We start from the raw sequence: 24,544 nt of genomic DNA, 5'->3' as shown, positions 1-24,544 counted from the left end.
AGTACCAGTCTATGACTGCTTGTTACTTACGAAATCTAAAGATTTCTTAAGTATATTGATCACTTCCGTTTCTGTTTGTTTGTTTGTGTGTTTGTTTGTTTGTTAATCTTGCAGAAATTTTCGGCAAGATTATATCGGTCGGTAAGTGAGTTTGTTTGTTTATTTATTTGTTTGTTTATTTGTTTGTTTGTCACTTTGTTTCATAAAAGTGTTTGGCGTTGCCTATTTTTTGCCTTTAAATCACTCTGTAGAGCGCAATTCTCATTGAAATCTCTTGTAGTTACACATATCATAGTATTATTGGAATACCCTTCAGCACACATAATGGTCAAGGTCAAGGTCACTTTGTGATAAATCATGGAGTTCAACGAAACCCTAATTTTGGGAGCAATTTTGATCGAATCTTCTCAAAACTTTGTAGGAATGTAGCATATGGTTTAGCGCTCAGCTGATAAGTTTTTGGTGGAGATCAGCCTTGACCTTCATGGTTAGCGCCTGAGATCGAAATGTTTTGACCTCAAGGTCAATTTTTCAAATCTTAGGTACCATATCGAGTAATACCTCATATGAAAGCCCTTGATGAGTGCTTTCCAGATCTGTAGTTTGTCAAGGAACCAAAAATGCTTCCTGCGATAACAGAACGTTCTCTAGCATCCATATATTATTGGTAGTTTTCAATCTTAAGATTAATCTTTAGATCATTATCAATCAACTCTTTCCGCAAGTCTCTATACGCCGAGCGATAGACTCTGATCAATGTGTCACAAGTATTTGTTTCAGTTTGCGCTTCACGTGCTTCGGTTTGGCAAGATTTTTCGTTCTATGAACGGAATTCTGGCTTCTTGTTTGTTTGTGTGTTTGTTTGTTTGTAGGCACGATAACTCGAGAACGGAAGAAGCTACCAATGTCAAATTATACCACATGATTCAGGACGGTGATGGCTAGCGCTGATTAGATTTTGGTCAAATCGGTCAAAGGTCAAGGTCACAGTGAGGTCAAACATCCAAAAAAAAGTTATAACTCGAGAACGGAAGAAGCTACCAATGTCAAATTACACCACACGATTCAGGAGGGTGATTAGATTTTGGTCAAAATCGGTCAAAGGTCAAGGTCACAGTGAGGTCAAACATTCGATTTTTGATGGTTTGGTACAGAGCCATCGTAGAAACTTCTGGTTTGCGTCGCTACCTTCTCTCGAGACAGCTTTTATTAGACAAGGTCAGAGGTCAAGTTGACGATTTTGTAATTACCAGTCTATGACTGCTTGTTTGTTTGTTTGTGAGCACGATATCTCAAGTTATGGACGGATTTGGATGAAACTTGGTGGACAGGTTGGGCGTGCGATAAGGACAAATTGATTCCATTTCGATGAAGATCCGGATCCGAAATGTTTTTTTTAATTTTCAAAGTGATTCTTCACCATTGAGAGATGGGGCCCAAAAACGATATATAGCACAATATCTCAAAATGTTGGACGAGTTATGACAAAACTTGGTGAATGAGTTGGGTAGGTGACAAGAACAAGCCAATTATATTTTGTTTCAGGTCCGGATGCATATCCGGCCTATCAGTGAGATACAAAACGTAAACTGTTCAGCCTGGCGGAGGTATGCACTCTGCCGAGTGCAGTTCTTGTTTGTTTTCTTGTTTTGTTTGGTATATTGTTTGTGGAAGCGAAGTGTTTAAGTTTCATGGCCTTGCTGATGAGGCAGTCTGTGTTGTATTGGAGGATATCAAGGTTATTTGTGCGTTTTGAGGTTGTGATGGTTGGTTGAGTGCAGGTGGTGGTAGTGTATGAGGGTGGAAGTGATGAGGTTGGTGGTAATGCATCTGGAACTTGTGTAGGTGCGTCGTTGTTTGGGTTTGAGTTTGGATTCAGCCAAACGCTGCAGCCGCAGGTCCATGTATGTGTGTCGTCTGGTTGTTTACTGAGAGTCGTATCGGCCAGATGGAACCATTCACCGCATCTCATGCAGCAGACAAAACCCCCTCTGGCTCTGGAGCTCATGATGCTAGTTTTACATGTTGAGTAAATGTATGTTGTGGTGGGCCCAAGGTTAGTGTCTCTCTAAGAGGAGGAGAAAGGGGATGACTGATGGATGGAGGTCACTCCCCTTCATTATCTTAAAGTTGTGGATATGTGATGCGTGTATGAGTGACGTGTGGTGATTTGAGTATTTGTGTGCGAGGGATTTGTGTGGCCGATGAGAGAGAGAGAGGGAGTGTGCCTGTCCATGAGGACTGATTGGCGCTGACTGTGGCTGTGCTGCCCTGACAAACACGGGCAGCAGGGAAGAGTGGGGTAGATTTCCCCCCCCCCCCGTCTTGCATTAGGGGGCACAACCACCGCAAGAGGCACCTCTGATAGCTGCACATAGAAGGTCATTAGCCAAGATGGGGGCTTACGGAGTATCTGGTCGGATAACTTACTGGATTGGAAACTGGTTTCGTGATGGGAAGCAAAGAATGGCTGTTAGTGGGAGCATGTCTGGCTGGGAGGGTGTAAGTAGTAGGGTACCTCAGGGATCAATACTGGGACCATTATTATTCATAATTTACATCAACGATTTGGATCGTGGGGAATTAAAAGTCAGCTTTCTAAATCTGAAGATGACTCAAAGCTTAGAGGTAAGGTAGATGGCAGAGAGCAGATTAATCATTCCGGAAAGTGTCAATACCTTTATAGACTGGGCAAGTGATTGGCAGATGCAGTTTAACATCAGGAAATGTAATGTGCTGGGGATGAGTAAAAATAATTTTTAAAAAAACACATGAGATTACATAATGCATGGGGGGGGGGAGAGGGTGTTGGAGCACATCATACAGAAGAATCTGGGGGTGATAATGTATATGGGGGGGAGGGGTGAGCAGACAGGACAATGCCAGGTAGATATAGGTAAAGCGAACTGGTTTTTCGGTTGGTGTGGGGTTTGGGGGATTAATCATAAATCAACTTGAAGGGCACTCGGTAGAGCGCATACCTCCGCCACGCAATGCCTGATCCACAAGAACATATCATGCCCAATACATTTTTGAAATACATGCTATATATCGTTTTTGGCCCTATCTCTCAATGGTGAAGAATTACTTCAACAATTAAATAATCCTCGTGTCCAGATTCGGATTCAGATCTTCACCAAAATCAAATCAATTCGTCCATGCCACACACACACATATATACACACACACACACACACACACACACATACATACATACACATATACACACACACACACACACACACACACACACACACACACACACACACACACACACACACACACACACACACAACATGTCCACCAAGTTTTATCCGAATCCGTCCACAACTTTTTGAGATATCCTGCACACAGACAAACAGACATACAGACAAGCCGGTAGGTGGCGATGGGTCGCCGAGTATGGAAACTATAAGATATAGAGCCAAATGGATGTCATATAACGGATAGGGAATCACCTTAAGATTATGCATATGAAATCTCATCCAGTTCCATCTACTGATAACTACTCGGTATCCATTTGAATGAAAAGTACCAAAAATGCGGTTTGAAATCGGAAATCCCCATAGTTTGAGGGGGTGCTGTGGGTGAACCTAGATCTAAATCGAAAATCCGGATCGATCGTTTGTGCACAATGTATTCCAGACGATTAGTGTGAATTTTCATGACCATCCGACCATAACCCTAGGAGGAGTAGCAGTTGGCGTGAAGGCACCTCCAGCTCTCGCATATTATCGATTTTTGCACTAATTGATCTTTGACCCCTGACCTAAGCAAAATCGGTCAATATGTCCTGAGGCAAAGTTGTAGTACTCATTAAGTACCATAAACCTGCAAAGTTTCATTCGTATCGATGCACTCACCTGGTCGCTAGGGGGCCTTCAATTTTCGCCAATTTTCGAGCATACCCTAATTGTAGGCAGCGCTGCAGGTAAAGTATTCCATATATCACAAAAACCGGAATATATTTGATAGAGCATCACCTGGAGATCATTCGTGGCAAATTTCATACCCCGACGTGGGATAATGGCTTTCGGAATTGATTTCGTGTGAACGGTACCGATTTTGAAGGTTTTTCGATTGTTGCTTGGGAACCAAAGCGTCCCTTTTTCCACCAAAGCATTGCTTAGAAACCATCACAATTTCCAAAGCACTAGGTCATAAGTTGTACCTTCCACCTGAGTTTGGTCAAAATCCACCCACATTTACTACCAATTATGCTGATGACAAACGAACAAACATCCAAAGAAACAGACAAACAAACAGACAGAATTACTGACAATAAGGGTCAGCTATTTCGGCGACCCAACAGACAGACAGGGGTGAAAACGTAACCTCCTTCACCTTCGGTGATGGAGGTAAATATAACTCGTGTTAATACTGCAAAGGAATTTAGTGAGGCTTCATCTAGAATATTGTGTGCAGTTTTGGTCATCATATCTGAGGAGGGATAGAGCTGCCATAGAGAAGGTTCAGGGCTACGAGGCTGGTTCTGGGGCTAACCACTTTCAGCTGAGGAGTGCCTGAAGGAGACACGAGATGACTATGTAGGGATCTGATGGAGATCTTTAAGATAATGAAGGGTGTGGACAATACAGGTGCAGAAGGGTTATTTTCAGAAGAATGGACAGTGGGGGATGGAAGAATGGACATTATTAAATTAGGACCGGGGCCACCGCCTGAGGGTAAACAAGAGGAGAGTTAAGCCGGAAATAAGGCAAAAGTCTTCCAATCAGAGAGTGATTAATGCATGGAATGGTCTCTCCAGAAAGGTAATGGCAGTATAAATAGTTGATAGATTTATATCCAGAATTTATATCCAGAATTTATATCCAGATTTATTTATCCAGAAAGGTAATGGCAGTATAAATAGTTGATAGATTTATATTGGAATTAGATAGCTACCTAGGTTTATTAAATGGAGGACTACACGGATATTGGCAGAACCTGTAGGTAGCTGATGTGTGGATGGGTGAAAATTTATAATGTTGGTGTAACACATGCATGATGGGACGAATGGCCTCCTCCTGCACCAATTACTTACATGTGTATATCGTTGTAAGTAACCTGTGAAGCTGCTGCCCTCCGCTGTTTATCTCCTCCACATTGCTGGTATAGAGTCTAGATTTCTGTTTACAAATAAAAAGATAAAGCCCCCAATGATCAGCTCAATCGTCAACTACCAAAAATAGTTATACTGAAAACAAGAAGGGCACTTGGTAGAGTGCATACCTCCGCCCTGTAATGCATGATCCATGAGAACATATCAGGCCCAATACATTTTTGACATATCGTGCTATATATCGGTTTCGCCCTATCTCTCCAATGGTGAAGAATCACTTTAAAATTCTAGTAGTTGGATCCGGATTTGGATCCTTATCAAAATCGATTCAATTCTTCCTTGTCATGCACCCAACGTGTCCACCAAGTTTCGTCCGAATCCGTCTGCAACTATTTGAGATATCGTGCTACATATCGTTTTTGGCCCTATCTCTCAATGGTGAAGAATCAATTTTAAAATTCTAGTCGTCGGATCCGGATTCAGATCTTCACCAAAATCTAATCAGTTCATCCTTGTCACACACCCAACCTGACCACAAAATTTCATCCGGATCCGTCAACAACTTTTTGAGATATACTGAACACAGACAAACAAACAAACAAACAGACAAGCCGGTAGGCGGTGATGGGTCGCCGAGCATGGAAACTATAAGATATAGAGCAAAATGGATGTCATATAGCGGATAGGGAATCACCTTAAGATTATGCATATCAAATCTCATCCAGTTCCATCTACTGATAACTACTCAATATCTATTTGAATGAAAAGTACCGAAAAATGCGGTTTGAAATCGGAAATCCCCAAAGTTCGAGGGGGTGCTGTGGGTGAACAAAGATCTAAATCGAAAATCCGGCTCGATTGTTTGTGCACAATGTATTCCAGACGATTAGTGTGAATTTTCATGACCATCCGACCATAACCCCAGGAGGAGTAGCATTTGGCGTGAAGGCACCTCCAGCTCGCGCATATTATCGATTTTTGCACTGTATTATCTTTTTGCACTATATTATTATTACACTATATTTCGCAATATTATCGATGGACCTTTGACCCCTGACCTAAGCGAAATCGGTCAATATGTCCTGAGGCAAAGTTGTAGTACTCATTCAGTACCACGAACCTGCAAAATTTCATTCGTATCGATGCACTCACCTGGTCGCTCGGGGGCCTTCAATTTTCACCAATTTTCACGCATACCCTAATTGTAGGGGGCGCTGCGGGTAAAGTATTCCATATATCACAAAAACCGCAATATGTTTGATAGAGCATCACCTGGAGATCATTCGTGCCAAATTTCATAACCCTACGTGGGATAATGGCTTTCGGAATTGATTTCGCGTGAACGGTACCGATTTTGAAGGTTTTTCGGTTGTTGCTCGGGAACCAAAGCGTCCCTAGCAACCATCACAATTTCCAAAGCACTCGGTCATACGATGTACCTACCACCGGAGTTTGGTCAAAATCCGCCCACATTTACTACCCATTATGCTGATGACAAACGAACAAACATCCAAAAACAGACAGAATTACTGACAATAAGGGTCACCTATTTCGGCGACCCAACAGAAAGGGGTGAAAACACAACAACCTTTACCTTCAGTGGTGGAGGTAATAAGGAAATATTAATAAATAAAAAAAAACAACAACAATATTCAATTAGAATCGTAGACTTCGCAAGTGAATGCAATGTGTCGTTTCTCCCCCCCAACTACCCCTCTCCATCCACTTTGACCTATGTGACCATCAAAAGGAAGACACTGAACCAATGTTTACCTGCTGTCGTCTGAAGGGGCTGTGAAAAGGGTACTTTTGTGTCTTGTCTGCATGGATTGCTTGAAACGATTGGCAGGCCAGAAACGTTGATTTAGTGACCAATTTTGCTCTTGATGACTAAGTGACCAAAACCACCAGACCAAGGATGAGCTACTTTATTCTGTACTCGCAGCATACCCACCCTTTGTGTGTGTCGAGTTTGCACATCACTTTCTGAAAAACATCGAGTCTGTGTTTTGGAAGAAGACTATAGATGTTTGCGTGATGCATGCCTGAAAGGTTATAGATCCCTGTTCTTCATTGCACGGCCTGTGAGCCACTGGCGGCCCCCTGGTGGCCTAAAGTGCGGCCCCTGACGTGCGGCCGATAATACACAAATGTCAAAACAAATCATCGTAATCCGCAATAAATGCTATCAAATTGACCCAATGGGTTGAAATCAGTGTTCTAATGCGAAGCATAAAAGAAACGTCACTACATCAGGATATGACTGCAGTGTAAAAACAATTACTCTTGCACAATGAAGATGAATCGCAATGAAGAAGAGTATGTGGATTTGTGGTCTATTCGCAGGCATTGTGGAGTCCTGCAGGTGGTGTTGCTGCTCTCACAGTGATGCCGTATCGGCAAAAGTGGCCCTCCTCTAAAACATAGCGACAATCACTGGTACAGAAGGTCGAAAGTGTCATAAAGGTAAAAGGGGTCTTCGGGATCTGTAGGGGGTCTTTAGGGCATTAAGGGTTACAGAACCTTGTGGATCTTAAGGTTCTAAACGGTCTTAGGGGGTCTGCAGGATGTCAAGAGATCTAAAGGCATGTATATTGAGGGGTCTGGAACACACTCGCACGGCTTCATTTGTATATAGATGAGCTGTGGCAAGGTATCATTTTGCCAATCCTAATATGGATTGAAGAGTAGGCGAGCCATCGCCGGCACCGTGACCAAAATTCCAAATTCCTGTCCTAACCTCACGGTCCCCTTGCCCCAAGGGAACAAAGTGCAAAAGGCTACCCTCCTTTGCTGGAAGTGCGGATTAGTAATAGTCACACTATATGGATTGGTTGGAATACAGAGGCAGTGGAGGGCAAGCCAGAAACCTTAATTTTGTAACCAATGTTGACCTTTGATACCAGAAAAGTTTGATCCCATAGAATACATCCCAAATTGTTTCTTAACACCTTTTTTTGCTCCATTCGTACACCTTGGCCTATCCAAAATTCCATGCCATGTCCAGGCTCTGTCGAGCATTTTCCCGGTCAGTTTAACCACACCTCGACTCATTTATTATTCGCTTCTCCAATCTAACTTCCAGAGGCTGTTCCGTCTCACTCTTCCCTCCAGCATTTCAAGCAAGCGGTGCACAGTCATCTCTTGCCATTCTTGATTCGGTCCCATGATCTTTATTACTCACATTAATCTGTCCTGAACAAACCATCTCACCTGCCAGTTTGAGCGTTTCCTCCACTCTTTCATCTTATCCTGAACCAACTCGACAATACTGTACGCTGGTGTCCTCCTTATCTGCAGCCAACCACAGTTTGTGATCACCTCGATACAGCCAATGATCCTGGAAACTTGATTTCCCCATTGTTACGAAAGTAACTTTGGTCATCCTAATCCAACGACCGCCAAACAAATGATTTTTGACAGTGTATCACTGGGGACATACGTTGTCAAACAGCTGTACCAACTAGCTTTTGAGAAACGTTGCAAAAAAAAAAAAAATCCATGCTTTCAAAGGCCAAAAATTTGAGCTCGGTCAAACAAAATTCCATGCCATTCAAGGATTGTCATGACTCGCATGAACCCTGTTTACAGGGGCTGTATGAAAGGGCATTCTATGCCAGGTTTAATCCCTTTCGACTCAAATACACGGGAATAGCGAGGCACAATGTGTGATCTTTAGTGTTTCAACTTCAACACCTTATAATCAGAATTACTACCTGCCCTTCCATTGATCAATATCTCTGGGGCCCCAAAATCGATAGAAAAGGGTAGCAATGGGGCCACGGAACTGTCAGGTGAAATTGGAAGAGGATTGGCTCGGGAACAAAGACATGACGTGCAAATGTAAATGTTGGAAAGAAAGAAAAGGAAAGAAAAGGTAGAAGGAAAAACAACGTCTTCCCTTCCCCCAAACCCTGTGGGATGGATGATGGAGGATCCTCCTTGCGCCAAACACATCGGGCTGCCGAGGCAGTTTCATTGGCTGCGGTCACAATCCTGGACGGGTTGCTACTCCGATGCAGGATACTCGACCGACTCACTTTACTCAGTAAGCTGGTACTCATTTTGCCAACCTTAGAAGGACGACAGGCTGAATCAACCAACCTGGTGTTATTTTTGGTATGGTGGGGGCTTGAAATCAGAAATCTTAAATTGATCACCTCTACTGATAAGCCACCACCAGGCTCAAAGACCTGGAGGAAGGGAGCTAAATTAGAATTTAAATAGTAAAACATTCTAATGTATTTCAATTAACATTAAAAAAAAAAAAAAATCATTGTGCATCACAAAAGTGCAAACCGGGAACATTATGGAGGGTTATACTTCACCCCATCTCGTTGACAAGACACACAGCTTGGGGAGGTAGACCGAGACGTATTAGCACCACACGGGCGTGTTGAACCAGTTCTGCAGCTTGGATCGCCAGGAAATGCACAGCGACACGATCGCCGCTGGTTGCTTCGTTTCCAAGCTGCCGTTGACTCTGGGTCCACAAGTGATGTGGAGGCAACCCGGCCACCACGACGAGTCTTTGAACCGTCTGAGATCCCATCGGTGCTTTGTCTCTTTTTACAATCGGCTCTCCTCGTGCCACAGGTGCAGGTGCGTACAAATGCAACGTTCTCTGGCGGAACATCCTCGCTGTTCTTACGAGGACGGCCTTGTCCTGGCTCTGCTGTGCAGGCAGAATGGCTCGGGTCAGGGGGCGTTGTGTTTTGAGGCAGGGAGTCGCGGAATGACTCAGCAGGGGCACGAGATGAAGGGGAATGGGACGGTGCTTCTTGCAGAGCCTTCGTATCGCAATCCAGATCGTCATTATTCCCACTTGAATTCTGTCGATGATGGAGGCACAGCCGGTGCTCCCAGCTGAACAGTTCTTTAATGTAGGTTGTGGGAATGCTTGCCCGCAACAACAGATCTGGCACGGCAATACGCTGGAACATAGCCAGACCGATGTCCAGATCTTCATTTAGCAGACGTGACGGGGCAAAAGGCCGAATGTGCGGCTGAAATAGGAAGTTTGAGTACGAGACCCACAAACTGGAAAGCCACTCGAGATTGTTCTCTGAGGCAGTGCTGTTTTGAGGAATCCCAGACCTTGCCCGAATTAGTCGCGTGATGACGCTCACAAGCAGGCCCAGACCGAGGTAAGTAACGAGCAGCAGGCCGTGATGCGACGAGTAAAACAACCAATCAGCACGAAGCCAGGCTGCAGCCTCACCGATGCTGGCATAACGTATCAGCTGCAGTAAGAAAAGCAATTATATTTAAAGTTGAAATTAAAATGAGGCGTCATGGGAGTGGGGGGGGGGTGCTAATTTCAAGAAGTCTAAAAAGTGTTATTTTATGTTAATATTAAGAAACAGTGAAATAATTGAAATATTTTGGTCAGAAGAAATCGAGAAGTGAAAAAGAAGAAATTGTCAAAAAATTCCATCCAATGTTCTTGGATCTTTCTCGCCATTTCCACCACCAGCTATTTTCCAATAGTTGTTCAGTGTTTCTCACAGAGTTCCGCTTTGCCATAAACTCCATTATTAATTCTCCCAAAACATTTGATCAGATAAAAATGGCGAACAAGTTATCAAAAATGCAAACAAAGGCCAAATGGAAATTTCTCGCTATGGCAAGCAGAGCACAGAAGGCAGAGGTCTATATTGGATTTGGGGGTCTGCACTGGAGTCGGGAGGCCTATGCCAGGTGGGGGGTCTTTGCTGGCTTGTATCATATTGGGCAAAACAAACAAACAAACAAACAAACAAAAATCATTAAAAAAAAAAAAAATTTTGGCCAGGAATCATTCTCCTAATGAAGTGTTAAAACCCATGCAGTTTGTTTTGGGTACTGACCTTGAGTGCCAGCTCATGGCAGGGCTGCAGCAGAGGAAGCTGCAGGAAACCCAGAAGCGGGAGCCATGATAATAAGAAAAGGATATTTGAGGAGCCAAGAGAACGAATGAGTATAGCGAAGCGTTTGACAGCGGCGCCGCACGTTAGGAAAATGTCAAGCCAGGCGATCCCGTTTAGGAGGCCGAGGCTGAGCAAGAAAAGGTCATTGACTTCTGGCTGCAGAAAGCGCAGGAAAAGGTCAAGGCAGCGTAGGTTGTGGTGCTCGCCACGCCGTGTACCATATATGTACGTGCCCTCGGGAGTTTGCACCAGGTAAGCAGGGAAGCGGGTAACGCCCAACTTGTCTGAGCAGTGTTCCACATCCTTGGTGGACCAACCTCTCATGTCCACAAACAAGAAGTCCATACGTCCAGAAAATCGGGCGGCAAGTGCTGCAAAAAACAGTGGCGGATGCTGAAGTGGAGCCAGCAGCAGTACGGAGATAAGGGGCCAGCTCTGGGCATTCCGCTCTTTCAAGCGTGCATGAAGGGACGCTGGAGATCGGGCCGTCGATATGCGCTTCGCTGCGATGCTATGCACCCACTCCAAGATGTTGCGTGCTTCCAAAGGCATCCCCTGAAACTCTGCACACAGTCACAACAATCTCTCAACATAGAAACACGGTGGAGAGATACAAATATTTCTCTTACCATTTTCGTTTTCCAAACACTGGTCTTGGCCGTGCACAGCGTACAACAAGCATTATCGCTCCGATTTTGCACATGCAAGTTCTCACGCGCCAATGACCGCACCGTGGCACAAGTTAACAAAAGTAGAGAAGCGTACCGTATAGATCCACCTTCCCTTTGGAGGTGTTCGTCTGTGGAACGGCCAGGATCAGTCGAGGCCCCAACCAACGCCGCTTAATGCAGAACCTACAAAGCACACAACAATGACAACTGCACAAATACTTTTTCAAAATACAGGGCAGTCCCATTATAAAGAATGATTGCGATAACAACAGTGAGTTTTGGTGCATGGTGTTGGCGCAGTGGTTAGGGCAGTGGCTTGGGACCCAAAAGGTCCTGAGTTCAAGCCCCGTTGGGACACTGAATTAATATATGTATGTATATTGTGTATATATATATATATATATATATATATATATATATATATATATAAAAAAAAAATATATATATATATATAAAAAAAAAATATATATATATATATATATATAAAATATATATATATATATATATATATATAAACCAAGTCGAAAACACCAGGGGGTTGACTCAGCCTGCCATCCTTCCGAGGTCGGCGAAATGAGAACCAGTTGTACTGGGCCCGGTGTATGCCCCGGTTAGAATAGGTGTACCATATCCCTGTGTGTCGTAAGAGGCGACCAGGGTTGCGTCAGGAAGGGCATCCGGCGTAAAAACCTATGCCAAATCATTATGCGGACAACAAAACGAATTTCCATACCGGATCGGTCGAGGCCCGGGTTACCAACAACCGCCACCGGTACCGGTGGTCAGCAAGGTACCAGTGGAAATTGTGCTACTGCTGGGCGAAGGAGAAGAAGGAGACGGGGAAGGCGAGTCCGGAGGCAGTGGGAGAGGGGGAAGGGTAGAAGTGTGGAGGTGAGAGTTGGAACTCTGAATGTTGGGACGATGACTGGCAAAGGGCGATAGTTGGCTCATATGATGGAGAGAAGAAAGGTGGACATACTGTGTGCACAAGAGACCAAGTGGATGGGGAGTAAGGCGAGGGTATTGGAGGTGAGGAGAGTGTCTGACCGAGTGATGAGTGTGAAGTTGGAAATTGAAGGGGTGATGATGAATGTCATCAGTGCATATGCCCCACATATGGGGTGTGAGATGGAATATAAAGAAGATTTCTGGAGTGAGTTAGATGAAGTGGTGGAGAGTGTATCCAAGGATGAAAGAGTGGTGATTGGAGCAGATTTCAATGGACATGTTGGGGAAGGGAATAAAGAGGATGAGGAGGTGATGGGTAGGTACGGTCTCAACAAGAGAAATGTGGAAGGGCGAATGGTGGTAGAGTTTGCAAAAAGAATGGAAATGGCAGTGGTAAACACGTATTTCAAGAAGAAGGAGGAACACAGGGTGACATACAAGAGTGGAGGAAAGTGCACACAGGTGGATTACATCTTAAGCAGGAGATGCAACCTGAAAGAGATTAGTGACTGTAAGGTTGTGGCAGGGGAGAGTGTAGCTCGACAGCATCGATTGGTGGTCTGTAGGATGATTTTAGAGGTGAGGTTGAGGAAGAGAGTGAGGGCTGAACCAAGGACCAGATGGTGGAAGTTGAAGAAGTAAGACTGTTGCGTGAAATTTAGGGAGGAGATGAGACAGGCGTTGGATGGTGGTAAAGATGGGTGGGATGATTGGGCAACGACAGCAGAAGTTGTGAGGGAGATAGCTAGGAAGGTACTTGGTGTGACATCTGGACAGAGGAAGGAAGATAAGGAGACTTGGTGGTGGAATGAGGAAGTACAGGAAAGTATAAGGAAGAAGGGGTTGGTGAAAAAGAAGTGGGATAGTCAGAGAGATGAAGAAAGTAGGCAGGAGTACAAGGAGTGGTGGCGAAAGGCAAAAAGAGAGGTGGCAAAGGCCAAGGAAAAGGCAAATGATGAGCTGTATGAGAAGTTGGATACAAAAGAAGGGGAAAAGGATTTATACCGATTGGCAAGACAGAGGGACCGAGCTGGGAAGGATGTGCTGCAGGTTCGGGTGATAAAGGACGTAAATGGGAATGTGCTGACGAGCGAGGAGAGTGTGTTGAGAAGGTGGATGGAGTACTTTGAGGAGCTGATGAATGAAGAAAAAGAGAGAGAGAGAAGGTTGGAAGAGGTGGAGATAGTGAATCTGGAAGTGGGGTGGATCAGTAAGGATGAAGTGAGGACTGCTATGAAGAAGATGAAAAGTGGAAAGGCGGTTGGCCCAGATGGTATAAAAGTGGAGGCATGGAAGTGCTTAGGAGAGATGGCAGTGGGGTTGTTAACCAGATTGTTTAATAAAGTCTTGGAAAGTGAGAGGATGCCGGAGGAGTGGAGATTAAGTGTACTGGTTCCGATTTTGAAGAATAAGGGTGATGTGCAGAGCTGTGGAAATTACAGAGGGATAAAGTTGTTAAGCCACACCATGAAGTTGTGGGAAAGAGTAGTGGAAGCTCGGTTGAGAGGAGAGGTGACGATCTGTGAGCAGCAATATGGGTTTATGCCAGGAAAGAGCACCACTGATGCGATGTTTGCTTTGAGAATGTTGATGGAGAAGTATGGGGAAGGCCAGAAGGAGTTACATTGTGTGTTTGTGGATTTAGAGAAAGCTTATGATAGGGTGCCAAGAGAGGAGTTGTGGCATTGTATGAGGAAGTCGGGAGTGGTGGAGAAGTATGTGAGGATCGTGCAGGATATGTACGAGGACAGTGTGACAGCGGTGAGGTGTGCGGTAGGAATGACGGACCGGTTTAAGGTTAAAGTGGGATTGCACCAAGGATCGACTCTGAGCCCTTTCCTGTTTGCAATGGTGATGGACAGGTTGACGGACGAGATCAGACTGGAGTCTCCATGGACTATGATGTTCGCGGATGACATCATGATCTGTAGGGAGAGTAGGGAGCAGGCTGAGGCGAGCCTCAAGAGGTGGAGGTACGCACTGGAGAGAAGGGGAATGATAGTCAGTAGGAGTAAGATGGAGTACATGTGCGTAAATGAGAGGGAGGGTGGTGGTATAGTGCGGTTGCAAGGAGTCGAGGTGGGGAAGGTTGGATGGGTTTAAATACTTGGGAACAACTGTCCAAAATAACGGAGAGTGTGGGAGAGAAGTGAAAAAGAGAGTGCAGGCAGGATGGAGTGGGTGGAGAAGAGTTGCAGGAGTGATTTGTGACAGAAGGGTAGCTGCAAGAGTGAAGGGGAAAGTATATAAGACGGTAGTGAGACCAGCTATGATGTATGGTTTGGAGGCGGTGGTGCGAACAATAAGACAGGAAGCGGAGCTGGAGGTGGCAGAGTTAAAGATGCTGCAATTCTCGTTGGGAGTGATGAGGATGGACAGGATAAGAAATGAGTGTATTAGAGGGACAGCGCAGGTAGGACGGTTTGGAGACAAAGTGAGAGAGGCGAGATTGAGATGGTTTGGACATGTGCACAGGAGGGAAACGGAGTATATCGGGAGAAGGATGTTGAAGATGGAGCCGCCAGGCAGGAGGAGAAGAGGAAGGCCAAACAAGAGGTTCATGGATGCGGTGAGGGCGGACATGCGGGTGGTTGGAGTGTCAATGGAAGATGTGGAGGATAGAGCGAAATGGAGACGGTTGATCCGCTGTGGCGACCCCTAACGGGAGCAAGCCGAAAAAGGAAGAAGAACAATAGTGAGTTTTGGTGGAAAAATCTCCATTTTAAGGAATTTATTTCAACTCCATTTCTTGAACACTAAAATGTGGGATTTAAATTTGGTTCAATCAATCGTTTTGGCAATTGCAGACATATCAAATAAAGTTGTCCATTATGACCACTTTATGAAGCCTCATCACTGCAAAACTGGAGATAAACATAAAATGGTAAATGTGACATGGAGGTCCATTTTTCTTTTCTTAATGTTAAAGCCTTTTTTGAACATGTCCCGTTATCTTTCGAAGATAAAGCTCCAGGGCCATAAAATATGCATCCCATATCTTTGGCAGAGCTTGAAGGAGATGGCAGAGCAGATAAGCGTGAGGTTTACCGAGGTCTTGACTAGCTCGTTGGAGTCAGGACAGGTACCGGAGGATTGGAGAAGAGTAAATGTTTGTTTATTTTATTTTTTAGAAACAGTCAAGGCTCGTGGAAGAGCTCGAGCACTGAACAGATCAGGATGCAACAGAACGAAAAGAACAGCAGAGAGGGAGGGGGAGAGCAACAGCAGAGTTGAGGGACAAAATAGAGGGAGACGTGACAAATGATAGGGGAGGAATGGGGGGCAAGAAAGGATGCCTGGGGTGGACAAAATTGATACAGGACACTCAGGAAGGGAAAACTGGAAATTTGGAAGGAGGAGGGATTGGTGATGGAGGGTTAACGAGGGTAGAGAAGATAATGGTTTTGGATTGGGGATGATCTGAGATGGTGGTGAACAGCTCTCTTGAAGACCTGGAGAGAAGAATGAGATTGAAGAGAATATGGAAATTGGTTCCACAGGTAGGGGGGAAAAAAAAAAGGATGAACAAATTAGTGGAGGTGAGCAGTGATCCTGGATTTAGGTAGCGTCACCAGAAGTGGGTTGATGACGTGTGCCATGCAGAAACCTGAGGGGACAAAGCATAGAAAGAGAAGAGGGTGCAAAAGCAGAAAGGAGACGGTAGAAGACAGAGAGACCACCAAACTGTCTGCGATGGGAAAGTGATAGGCCCAAAGACTCAACTTCATTGCGGGAGATTCCAATAATTTTGGTTTCCAGGCATGTGAGGGTGTGCGAGGATGATCAAGATGTGCGAGGCAGGTGCTAAAGCAGGGCTCCACGTCTCGGATTCCTCCCCGGATGAACGAGTATGTCTGTCTATGGAACGCAGCAAGGCACTTCAGCGTCGGCTCGCTGTTCGTGGAGAAACCTTCTCCGCGTGGGAGCACCATGTGCACGTGCAGCACGAGTGAGCGACGGAGGAACAGCGCAAACGTTTTGGCGAACATCCGCAGCATGAAGAGCTTCATATGACTATCGTCGATAAGAAATGCAAGGCTCGTTTAGATGAAGACAAGGCCTGCTACAAGGCTGCTATTCGCCGAGCGTATGAACGATATGCGAAACATGATCTTCGTGCCGACTGCTTCAGAGTCTCAGCATCATGGATTCATAAGCCAGGTTCAAATAGTCGTTGCATTTATATTGCAAACCTTATCAATGCACGTATGTCCAGCATCCAATTGAAATTATGCACGTGCGTCGAATCACAGCACCATGGACGATTGATGGAGGGGATTCAGCGCACTGCTCCTCATCGTAGGTTGATCCAGGTCATCTTACACTACATTCAGCAACCAACGAAATGATTCCTTCGAGAGTCTGTATCTCCGGACAAACTTGGTAATGACACACTTCTCCAGAGGATTACATCTTTCCTCGAACTTTCTCAATGCACATCAGCTGACTGTCCAATTACTATCGTCTTCTGCCTCCTCTTGAGCCAGTTCAAGCACTCCGAACACATCCATGTTCATTGTCCCATGTAAACTACCAATGCAATTTTTATGTATAATTTACTCGAGTTATTCTCTGCGGACGACTGTAATTAGAACTGCAATCACTTCAGTTACCGGCAATCCTCACTGCAGTACATAAGTCACAACGGCGTAACCTCTAGCGATTCTAAAGTTAACTTAAACTGCCAGGAAGTTTCCGAGAGTACAACTGCAGTTTTAACGATACCATTTTCTGCCCAATACTTGCTTCAAGGTCTGAAACGCACTCTTAAACATTTCTTTGTTATTCAAATGCTTGCGATTAGGTTTTGATTGTGCATTCGATAATCACTCTTCAGCGATTGGCGACTAACTTGAACAGGTGATCATCGCACGATTAGTGATTCTACACACGTCAAACAATTAAAACGCCTTTCGGAAATTCGGCCCGAGATGTTAAGTTCAATTTGAAAACATCATGAAACTAGAAGGGTACTCGGTAGAGCGCATACCTCTGCCACGCAATGCCTGATCCACGAGACATATCTGGCCCGATACATTTTTCAGATATTGTGCTATCCAGCGCATCTCTCAATGGTGAATAATCACTTAAAAAATTAAATAGTTCTGGGATCCAGATCCAGATTCGGATGTTCACCAAAATTTAATCAATTCTTCCTTGTCACACACCCACCCTGTCAAACAAGTTTAATCTGAATCCGTCAACAACTTTTTGAGATATCGTGCTGTATATAATTTTTGGCCCCATCTCCCAATGGTGAATATTCACTTTAAAAATTCTAGTAGTTGGATCCAGATCCGGATCTTCACCAAAATCTAATCAATTTGTCCACGTCACACACCCAACCTGTCCACAAAATTTCATCGGGATCCATCTACAAATTTTTTGAGGTATCTTGTACACAGGCAAACCGACAGAAAGGGGTGAAAACATAACCTCCTTCACCTTCGGTGGCGGAGGTAATAACCTCAGGTGGCATCAAAAATGTGAAAGCTTTGGAGGGGGTGAATACTTTGTGGGCCACTGCAGAGACATAACGAGGGTTCATCATGGAGCTACTCGATTGATTCCTTGGGTAGCCAGACGAAGCTGTTAGTTGTGAGGAAGAGCACGAACAACCCTAACCAGAGAGCAATGCATGAGTGGCACAGCCATGCCGACAACCTTATGCCGCATGCAAACGAAGAAGAAGATTGCAGTACTTTCATTTGAAGCTCTCAAAACCTTTATAAGACCATAGTGACTGGATGCAATGCAGTGAAAAAAAAATTTTTGAACTGATATAATTGAGAGCAATTTGATTTCAAAATGAGGAATGGCTAAATGACACGACTTCAGAAATTACGATAGAGGTGATTACAAGGGTAGTTAATAAGATGTTCAAGAAAATGAAGGGTGTAGATAAAATGTTTAAGTTTATCAGCAGAATCGATATTGACAGGACCAGGGGCAACAGTCTGAGTGTAAAGTAGAGGAGCTCAGGTGAGTTAAGATGGAAGTAAGACAGGGGTCTTTCGCTAAGAGAGAGAGAGAGATAGAGAGAGAGAGAGAGAGAGAGAGAGAGAGAGAGAGAGAGAGAGAGAGAGAGAGAGAGAGAGAGAGAGAGAGAGAGAGAGAGAGAGAGAGAGAGAGAGAGAGACGGAGAGAGAGAGAGACGGAGAGACGGAGAGAGAGAGAGAGACGGAGAGAGAGAGAGAGAGAGAGAGAGAGAGAGAGAGAGAGAGAGAGAGAGAGAGAGAGAGAGAGAGAGAGAGAGAGAGAGAGAGAGAGAGAGAGAGAGAGACGGAGAGAGAGAGAGAGAGACGGAGAGAGAGAGAGAGAGAGACGGAGAGAGAGAGAGAGAGAGAGAGAGAGAGAGAGAGAGAGAGAGAGAGAGAGAGAGGGAGAGAGAGAGAGAGAGAGACGGAGAGAGAGAGAGAGAGAGAGAGACGGAGAGAGAGAGAGAGAGAGAGAGACGGAGAGAGAGAGAGAGACGGAGAGAAAGAGACAGAGAGAGAGAGAGGGAGACGGAGAGAGAGAGAGGGGGAGACGGAGAGAGAGAGAGAGGGAGACGGAGAGAGAGAGAGAGACGGAGAGAGAGAGAGAGACGGAGAGAGAGAGAGAGACGGAGAGAGAGAGAGAGAGACGGAGAGAGAGAGAGAGAGAGAGACGGAGAGAGAGAGAGAGAGAGAGAGAGAGAGAGAGAGAGACGGAGAGAGAGAGAGAGAGAGACGGACGGAGAGAGAGAGAGAGAGAGAGAGAGAGAGAGAGAGAGAGAGAGAGAGAGAGAGAGAGAGAGAGAGAGAGAGAGAGAGAGAGAGAGAGAGAGAGAGAGAGACGGAGAGAGGGAGAGAGACGGAGAGAGAGAGAGAGAGAGACGGAGAGAGAGAGACAGAGAGACGGAGAGAGAGAGACGGAGAGAGAGAGAGAGAGACGTAGAGAGAGAGAGAGAGACAGATAGAGAGAGAGAGACAGAGAGAGAGAGAGAGAGACCGAGCGAGAGAGAGAGAGAGAGAGAGAAGGAGAGAGAGAAAGAGAGACGGAAAGAGAGAGAGAGACGGAGAGAGAGAGAGAGACGGAGAGAGAGAGAGAGACGGAGAGAGAGAGAGAGACGGAGAGAGAGAGAGAGACGGAGAGAGAGAGAGAGACGGAGAGAGAGAGAGAGAGGGAGACGGAGAGAGAGAGAGAGAGAGAGACGGAGAGAGAGAGAGAGACGGAGAGAGAGAGAGAGAGAGAGAGAGACGGAGAGAGAGAGAGAGAGACGGAGAGAGAGAGAGAGAGACGGAGAGAGAGACGGAGAGAGAGAGAGAGAGACGGAGAGAGAGAGAGAGAGAGAGAGAGAGAGAGAGAGAGAGAGAGAGAGAGAGAGAGAGAGAGAGAGAGAGAGAGAGAGAGAGAGAGAGAGAGAGAGAGAGAGACGGAGAGAGAGACGGAGAGAGAGACGGAGAGAGAGACGGAGAGAGAGACGGAGAGAGAGACGGAGAGAGAGACGGAGAGAGAGACGGAGAGAGAGACGGAGAGAGAGACGGAGAGAGAGACGGAGAGACGGAGAGACGGAGAGACGGAGAGACGGAGAGACGGAGAGACGGAGAGACGGAGAGAGAGAGACGGAGAGAGAGAGAGACGGAGAGAGGGAGAGACGGAGAGAGAGAGAGAGACGGAGAGAGAGAGAGACGGAGAGAGAGAGAGACGGAGAGAGAGAGAGAGACGGAGAGAGAGAGAGACGGAGAGAGAGAGAGACGGAGAGAGAGAGAGACGGAGAGAGAGAGAGACGGAGAGAGAGAGAGAGACGGAGAGAGAGAGAGACGGAGAGAGAGAGAGACGGAGAGAGAGAGAGACGGAGAGAGAGAGAGAGACGGAGAGAGAGAGAGACGGAGAGAGAGAGAGACGGAGAGAGAGAGAGAGAGACGGAGAGAGAGAGAGACGGAGAGAGAGAGGGAGACAGAGAGAGAGAGAGACGGAGAGAGAGAGAGAGAGACGGAGAGAGAGAGAGAGACGGAGAGAGAGAGAGAGAGACGGAGAGAGAGAGAGACGGAGAGAGAGAGAGAGACGGAGAGAGAGAGAGAGACGGAGAGAGAGAGACGGAGAGAGAGAGACGGAGAGAGAGAGACGGAGAGAGAGAGAGACGGAGAGAGAGAGACGGAGAGAGAGAGACGGAGAGAGAGAGAGACGGAGAGACGGAGAGAGAGAGAGAGAGAGAGAGACGGAGAGAGAGAGAGACGGAGAGAGAGAGAGACGGAGAGAGAGAGAGACGGAGAGAGAGAGAGACGGAGAGAGAGAGAGAGATGGAGAGAGAGAGGGAGAGAGAGAGGGAGAGAGAGAGGGAGAGAGAGAGGGAGAGAGAGAGGGAGAGAGAGAGGGAGAGAGAGAGGGAGAGAGGGAGAGAGAGACGGAGAGAGAGAGGGAGAGAGAGACGGAGAGAGAGACGGAGAACCAGAGGGAGAGAGAGAGAGACGGAGAACCAGAGGGAGAGAGAGAGACGGAGAAAGAGAGAGAGAGAGAGAGAGAGAGAGAGAGAGAGAGAGAGAGAGAGAGAGAGAGAGAGAGAGAGAGAGAGAGAGAGAGAGAGAGAGAGACGGAGAGAGAGAGAGACGGGGAGAGAGAGAGAGAGAGAGAGAGAGAGAGAGAGAGAGAGAGAGAGAGAGGGAGACGGAGAGAGAGAGAGAGAGAGACAGAGAGAGAGAGACGGAGAGAGAGAGAGAGACGGAGAGAGAGAGAGAGACGGAGAGAGAGAGAGAGACGGAGAGAGAGAGACGGAGAGAGAGAGAGACGGAGAGAGAGAGGGAGAGACGGAGAGAGAGAGGGAGAGACGGAGAGAGAGAGGGAGAGACGGAGAGAGAGAGGGAGAGACGGAGAGAGAGAGGGAGAGACGGAGAATCAGAGAGACGGAGAATCAGAGAGACGGAGAATCAGAGAGACGGAGAATCAGAGAGACGGAGAATCAGAGAGACGGAGAATCAGAGAGACGGAGAATCAGAGAGACGGAGAATCAGAGAGACGGAGAAACAGACGGAGAGAGAGACGGAGAACCAGACGGAGAGAGAGACGGAGAAACAGACGGAGAGAGAGACGGAGAAACAGACGGAGAGAGAGACGGAGAAACAGACGGAGAGAGAGACGGAGAAACAGACGGAGAGAGAGACGGAGAAACAGACGGAGAGAGAGACGGAGAAACAGACGGAGAGAGAGACGGAGAAACAGACGGAGAGAGAGACGGAGAAACAGACGGAGAGAGAGACGGAGAAACAGACGGAGAGAGAGACGGAGAAACAGACGGAGAGAGAGAGACGGAGAAACAGACGGAGAGAGAGAGACGGAGAAACAGACGGAGAGAGAGAGACGGAGAAACAGACGGAGAGAGAGAGACGGAGAAACAGACGGAGAGAGAGACGGAGAAACAGACGGAGAGAGAGACGGAGAAACAGACGGAGAGAGAGACGGAGAAACAGACGGAGAGAGAGACGGAGAAACAGACGGAGAGAGAGACGGAGAAACAGACGGAGAGAGAGACGGAGAAACAGACGGAGAGAGAGACGGAGAAACAGACGGAGAGAGAGAGAGACGGAGAAACAGACGGAGAGAGAGAGACGGAGAAACAGACGGAGAGAGAGAGACGGAGAAACAGACGGAGAGAGAGAGACGGAGAAACAGACGGAGAGAGAGAGACGGAGAAACAGACGGAGAGAGAGACGGAGAAACAGACGGAGAGAGAGACGGAGAAACAGACGGAGAGAGAGAGAGACGGAGAAACAGACGGAGAGAGAGACGGAGAAACAGATAGAGAGAGAGAGCAGATTACAATATTCCCCTTTTTTTTTTTTCAAAAAGCGTGGGGATAAAAACTACTCTTGGAATATGGTATCCTTATCTTTCATGCACAAACTTCTCCAAGAGTTAGAGGGAAATAAAATAATAACTTGAAAAAATATTTTGTAGTCTTCGTGACCCCGGATGTTGTCACTTCCCCAAAGCTCAGCAGCCATTTGTCGGACGTAAAGTAAGTGTAGGTGCCATTTATATTGTACGCTTCTGCTGGAGCTTAGACAACCTTAAATAAATCAATAAAACACTCTAAAAAGACAAATTGAATTGAAGAGGTGAGAAAAGGATGGAGATAAAGAAGATTGGCTCATGATTATATCATACCGAGAGGAAGGAGAAGGGCAGGAGTTGAATATTGAATTCGCTAGATATCCCTTATTGTCGGGTTTTCCGTGTGTGTGTGTGTGTGTGTGTGTGTGTGTGTGTGTGTGTGTGTGTGTGTGTGTGTGTGTGTGTGTTTCTGCAACGCGAGGCTCCACAGCACAAACCAGCAAACCGATTTCGAAGAAACTTGGCGTGAGGTGACATATGCGCTGGGAGTGTGCACGTTTGAGTTTCGTTGCTCAGCAATATAATTTATAATTTATATTTTATATAAATATAAATGTACACAGGGGTATATAATTTATAATAAAGAAGCCACCCAAACTGTTGCTATGCAGCGGCCGAAAAACCGCGTTCACTATTTTCAATACTTGTCCTACAGTTTTGAATGTGGAGAAACGAGACTTCGGAATTAAACACTTCGAGATATTTAGAAAATTTTACTCGAGCCGATTTTTGATTTAGGTTTTATTTTTCAAATGGTAGTCCTGTGAGGAGTGCCAGTTGGCAAAATACGCAATAGGAAAAATCTTGCCAGGCAGAGGAACAATTGTATGTGAACCAATACGTCTTAGCAATGAATCTTCGTCGGTGGATCGGTCAGAATGAAAAGCATAGTATCCAGCGCTTCGATCCCAGCGGATCCCTCGTCGCCTACCGGCTTGTTGAATTAGTTACTTCCACCACCGAAGGTGTAAGGAGGTTATCTTTTCACGCCTGTCTGTGAGCAAGATATCTCAAAACATTATAGACAGATTCGGACGAAATTTTGTGGACACGTTGGGTGTGTGACAAGGACAAATTGATTCGATTTTAGTGAAGATCTGAATCCAGATCCGGAAACGAGAATTCTTTATTTATTTATTTATATATTTAAGCAATTCTTCACCATTAAGAGATGGGGCCAAAAACGATTACAGTGTATAGCATAATATCTCAAAAAGTTGTGGACAAGTCACAACAAAACTCGGTGGATGACCTGGGTACGTGAAAAGAACAAGCTGATTCCATTTTGGTTCACGTCCGTATGCAGATCTGGCCTATGAGTGGGATACAAAATGTAAAATGTTCAGCCTGGTGGAGGTATGTGCTCTACCGAGTGCCATGCTAGTGTTTCTGATGTAATATATGAACGACCTTCAAATAAATAAATGTGGTTCAAAAAAAAAAAGGAGTTCCTTTTGAGCTCCTGAGAGGCAAACTAAGGTGGTGGTTTGTTCGCAGCCACCTGGGTGGTACAACAACCTGTCTCTTAGGAACCTTTAGTGAAACATTGCTTCTGCTGACCTGGGGTCCATGGAGCAGTGAAAAGTACCCGTACGAATACCAAAGCGAGAGACCTTTTGCACGACCTCCTTCCACTCAGCCCGGGTAAGCAGAGAGTGATGGTGGAACCCGCAGGTAATCTACAACCATCGGTAATGACACAGAACACTGAGCAAGTAAAACATTTCTCCGCAGTACATTATTGGTTTAGAACAAACAGTTGGTCATTTTCATCCAAAAACAACCGACAAATGCTACACACACACACACACACACACACACACACACACACACACACACACACACACACACACACACACACACACACACACACACACACACACACACCATTACTTCGTGTCGCATCATCTGTTAGCTCACTGGTGGTGAAATTTAAACATGACACGACTGTTGCCGGCCTGATTTTCAATGGTGGCGAAAGAGAACACCGTAATCAAGTCGAAAAACTTGTGGAACGGTGTTCTCTAAACAATCTCGAGCTCAACGTCATGAAGACAAAGGAAATTATTATTGTTGACTTCCAGAAAAACAAAACTCCCATT

General features: G+C 45.8%; 1 protein-coding gene across 2 annotated transcripts in view; it reads right to left on the bottom strand.

Moving 5' to 3' along the window:
- Positions 1-24,226, bottom strand: part of LOC147014776 (E3 ubiquitin-protein ligase RNF103-like) — a 32,332-nt gene extending 8,106 nt beyond the window's left edge. Inside the window, exons 1-4 of one of the 2 annotated variants that reach the window (XM_085853032.1) lie at positions 24,003-24,226; positions 11,737-11,825; positions 10,912-11,534; positions 9,391-10,305 (exon numbers count right to left, since the gene is read on the bottom strand). In XM_085853032.1, coding sequence (XP_085709158.1) covers positions 9,391-10,305; positions 10,912-11,534; positions 11,737-11,825; positions 24,003-24,013 — 1,638 coding nt within the window. In that variant the 5' untranslated portion in view covers positions 24,014-24,226. Of the gene's footprint in view, positions 1-9,390; positions 10,306-10,911; positions 11,535-11,736; positions 11,826-18,035; positions 18,594-24,002 lie in introns of those variants that run through there. The other variant, XM_085853033.1, reaches the window with a different exon arrangement.
- Positions 24,227-24,544: the final 318 nt, after the last annotated feature.

The sequence above is a fragment of the Eptatretus burgeri genome, chromosome 13, assembly GCF_056783735.1.
Source record: "Eptatretus burgeri isolate ZD-2024b chromosome 13, Ebu_testis_v1, whole genome shotgun sequence".
Taxonomy (NCBI): domain Eukaryota; kingdom Metazoa; phylum Chordata; class Myxini; order Myxiniformes; family Myxinidae; genus Eptatretus; species Eptatretus burgeri.
Note: the sequence above shows the minus strand (reverse complement) of the source record. Positions and strands in the feature narration are given on the sequence as shown.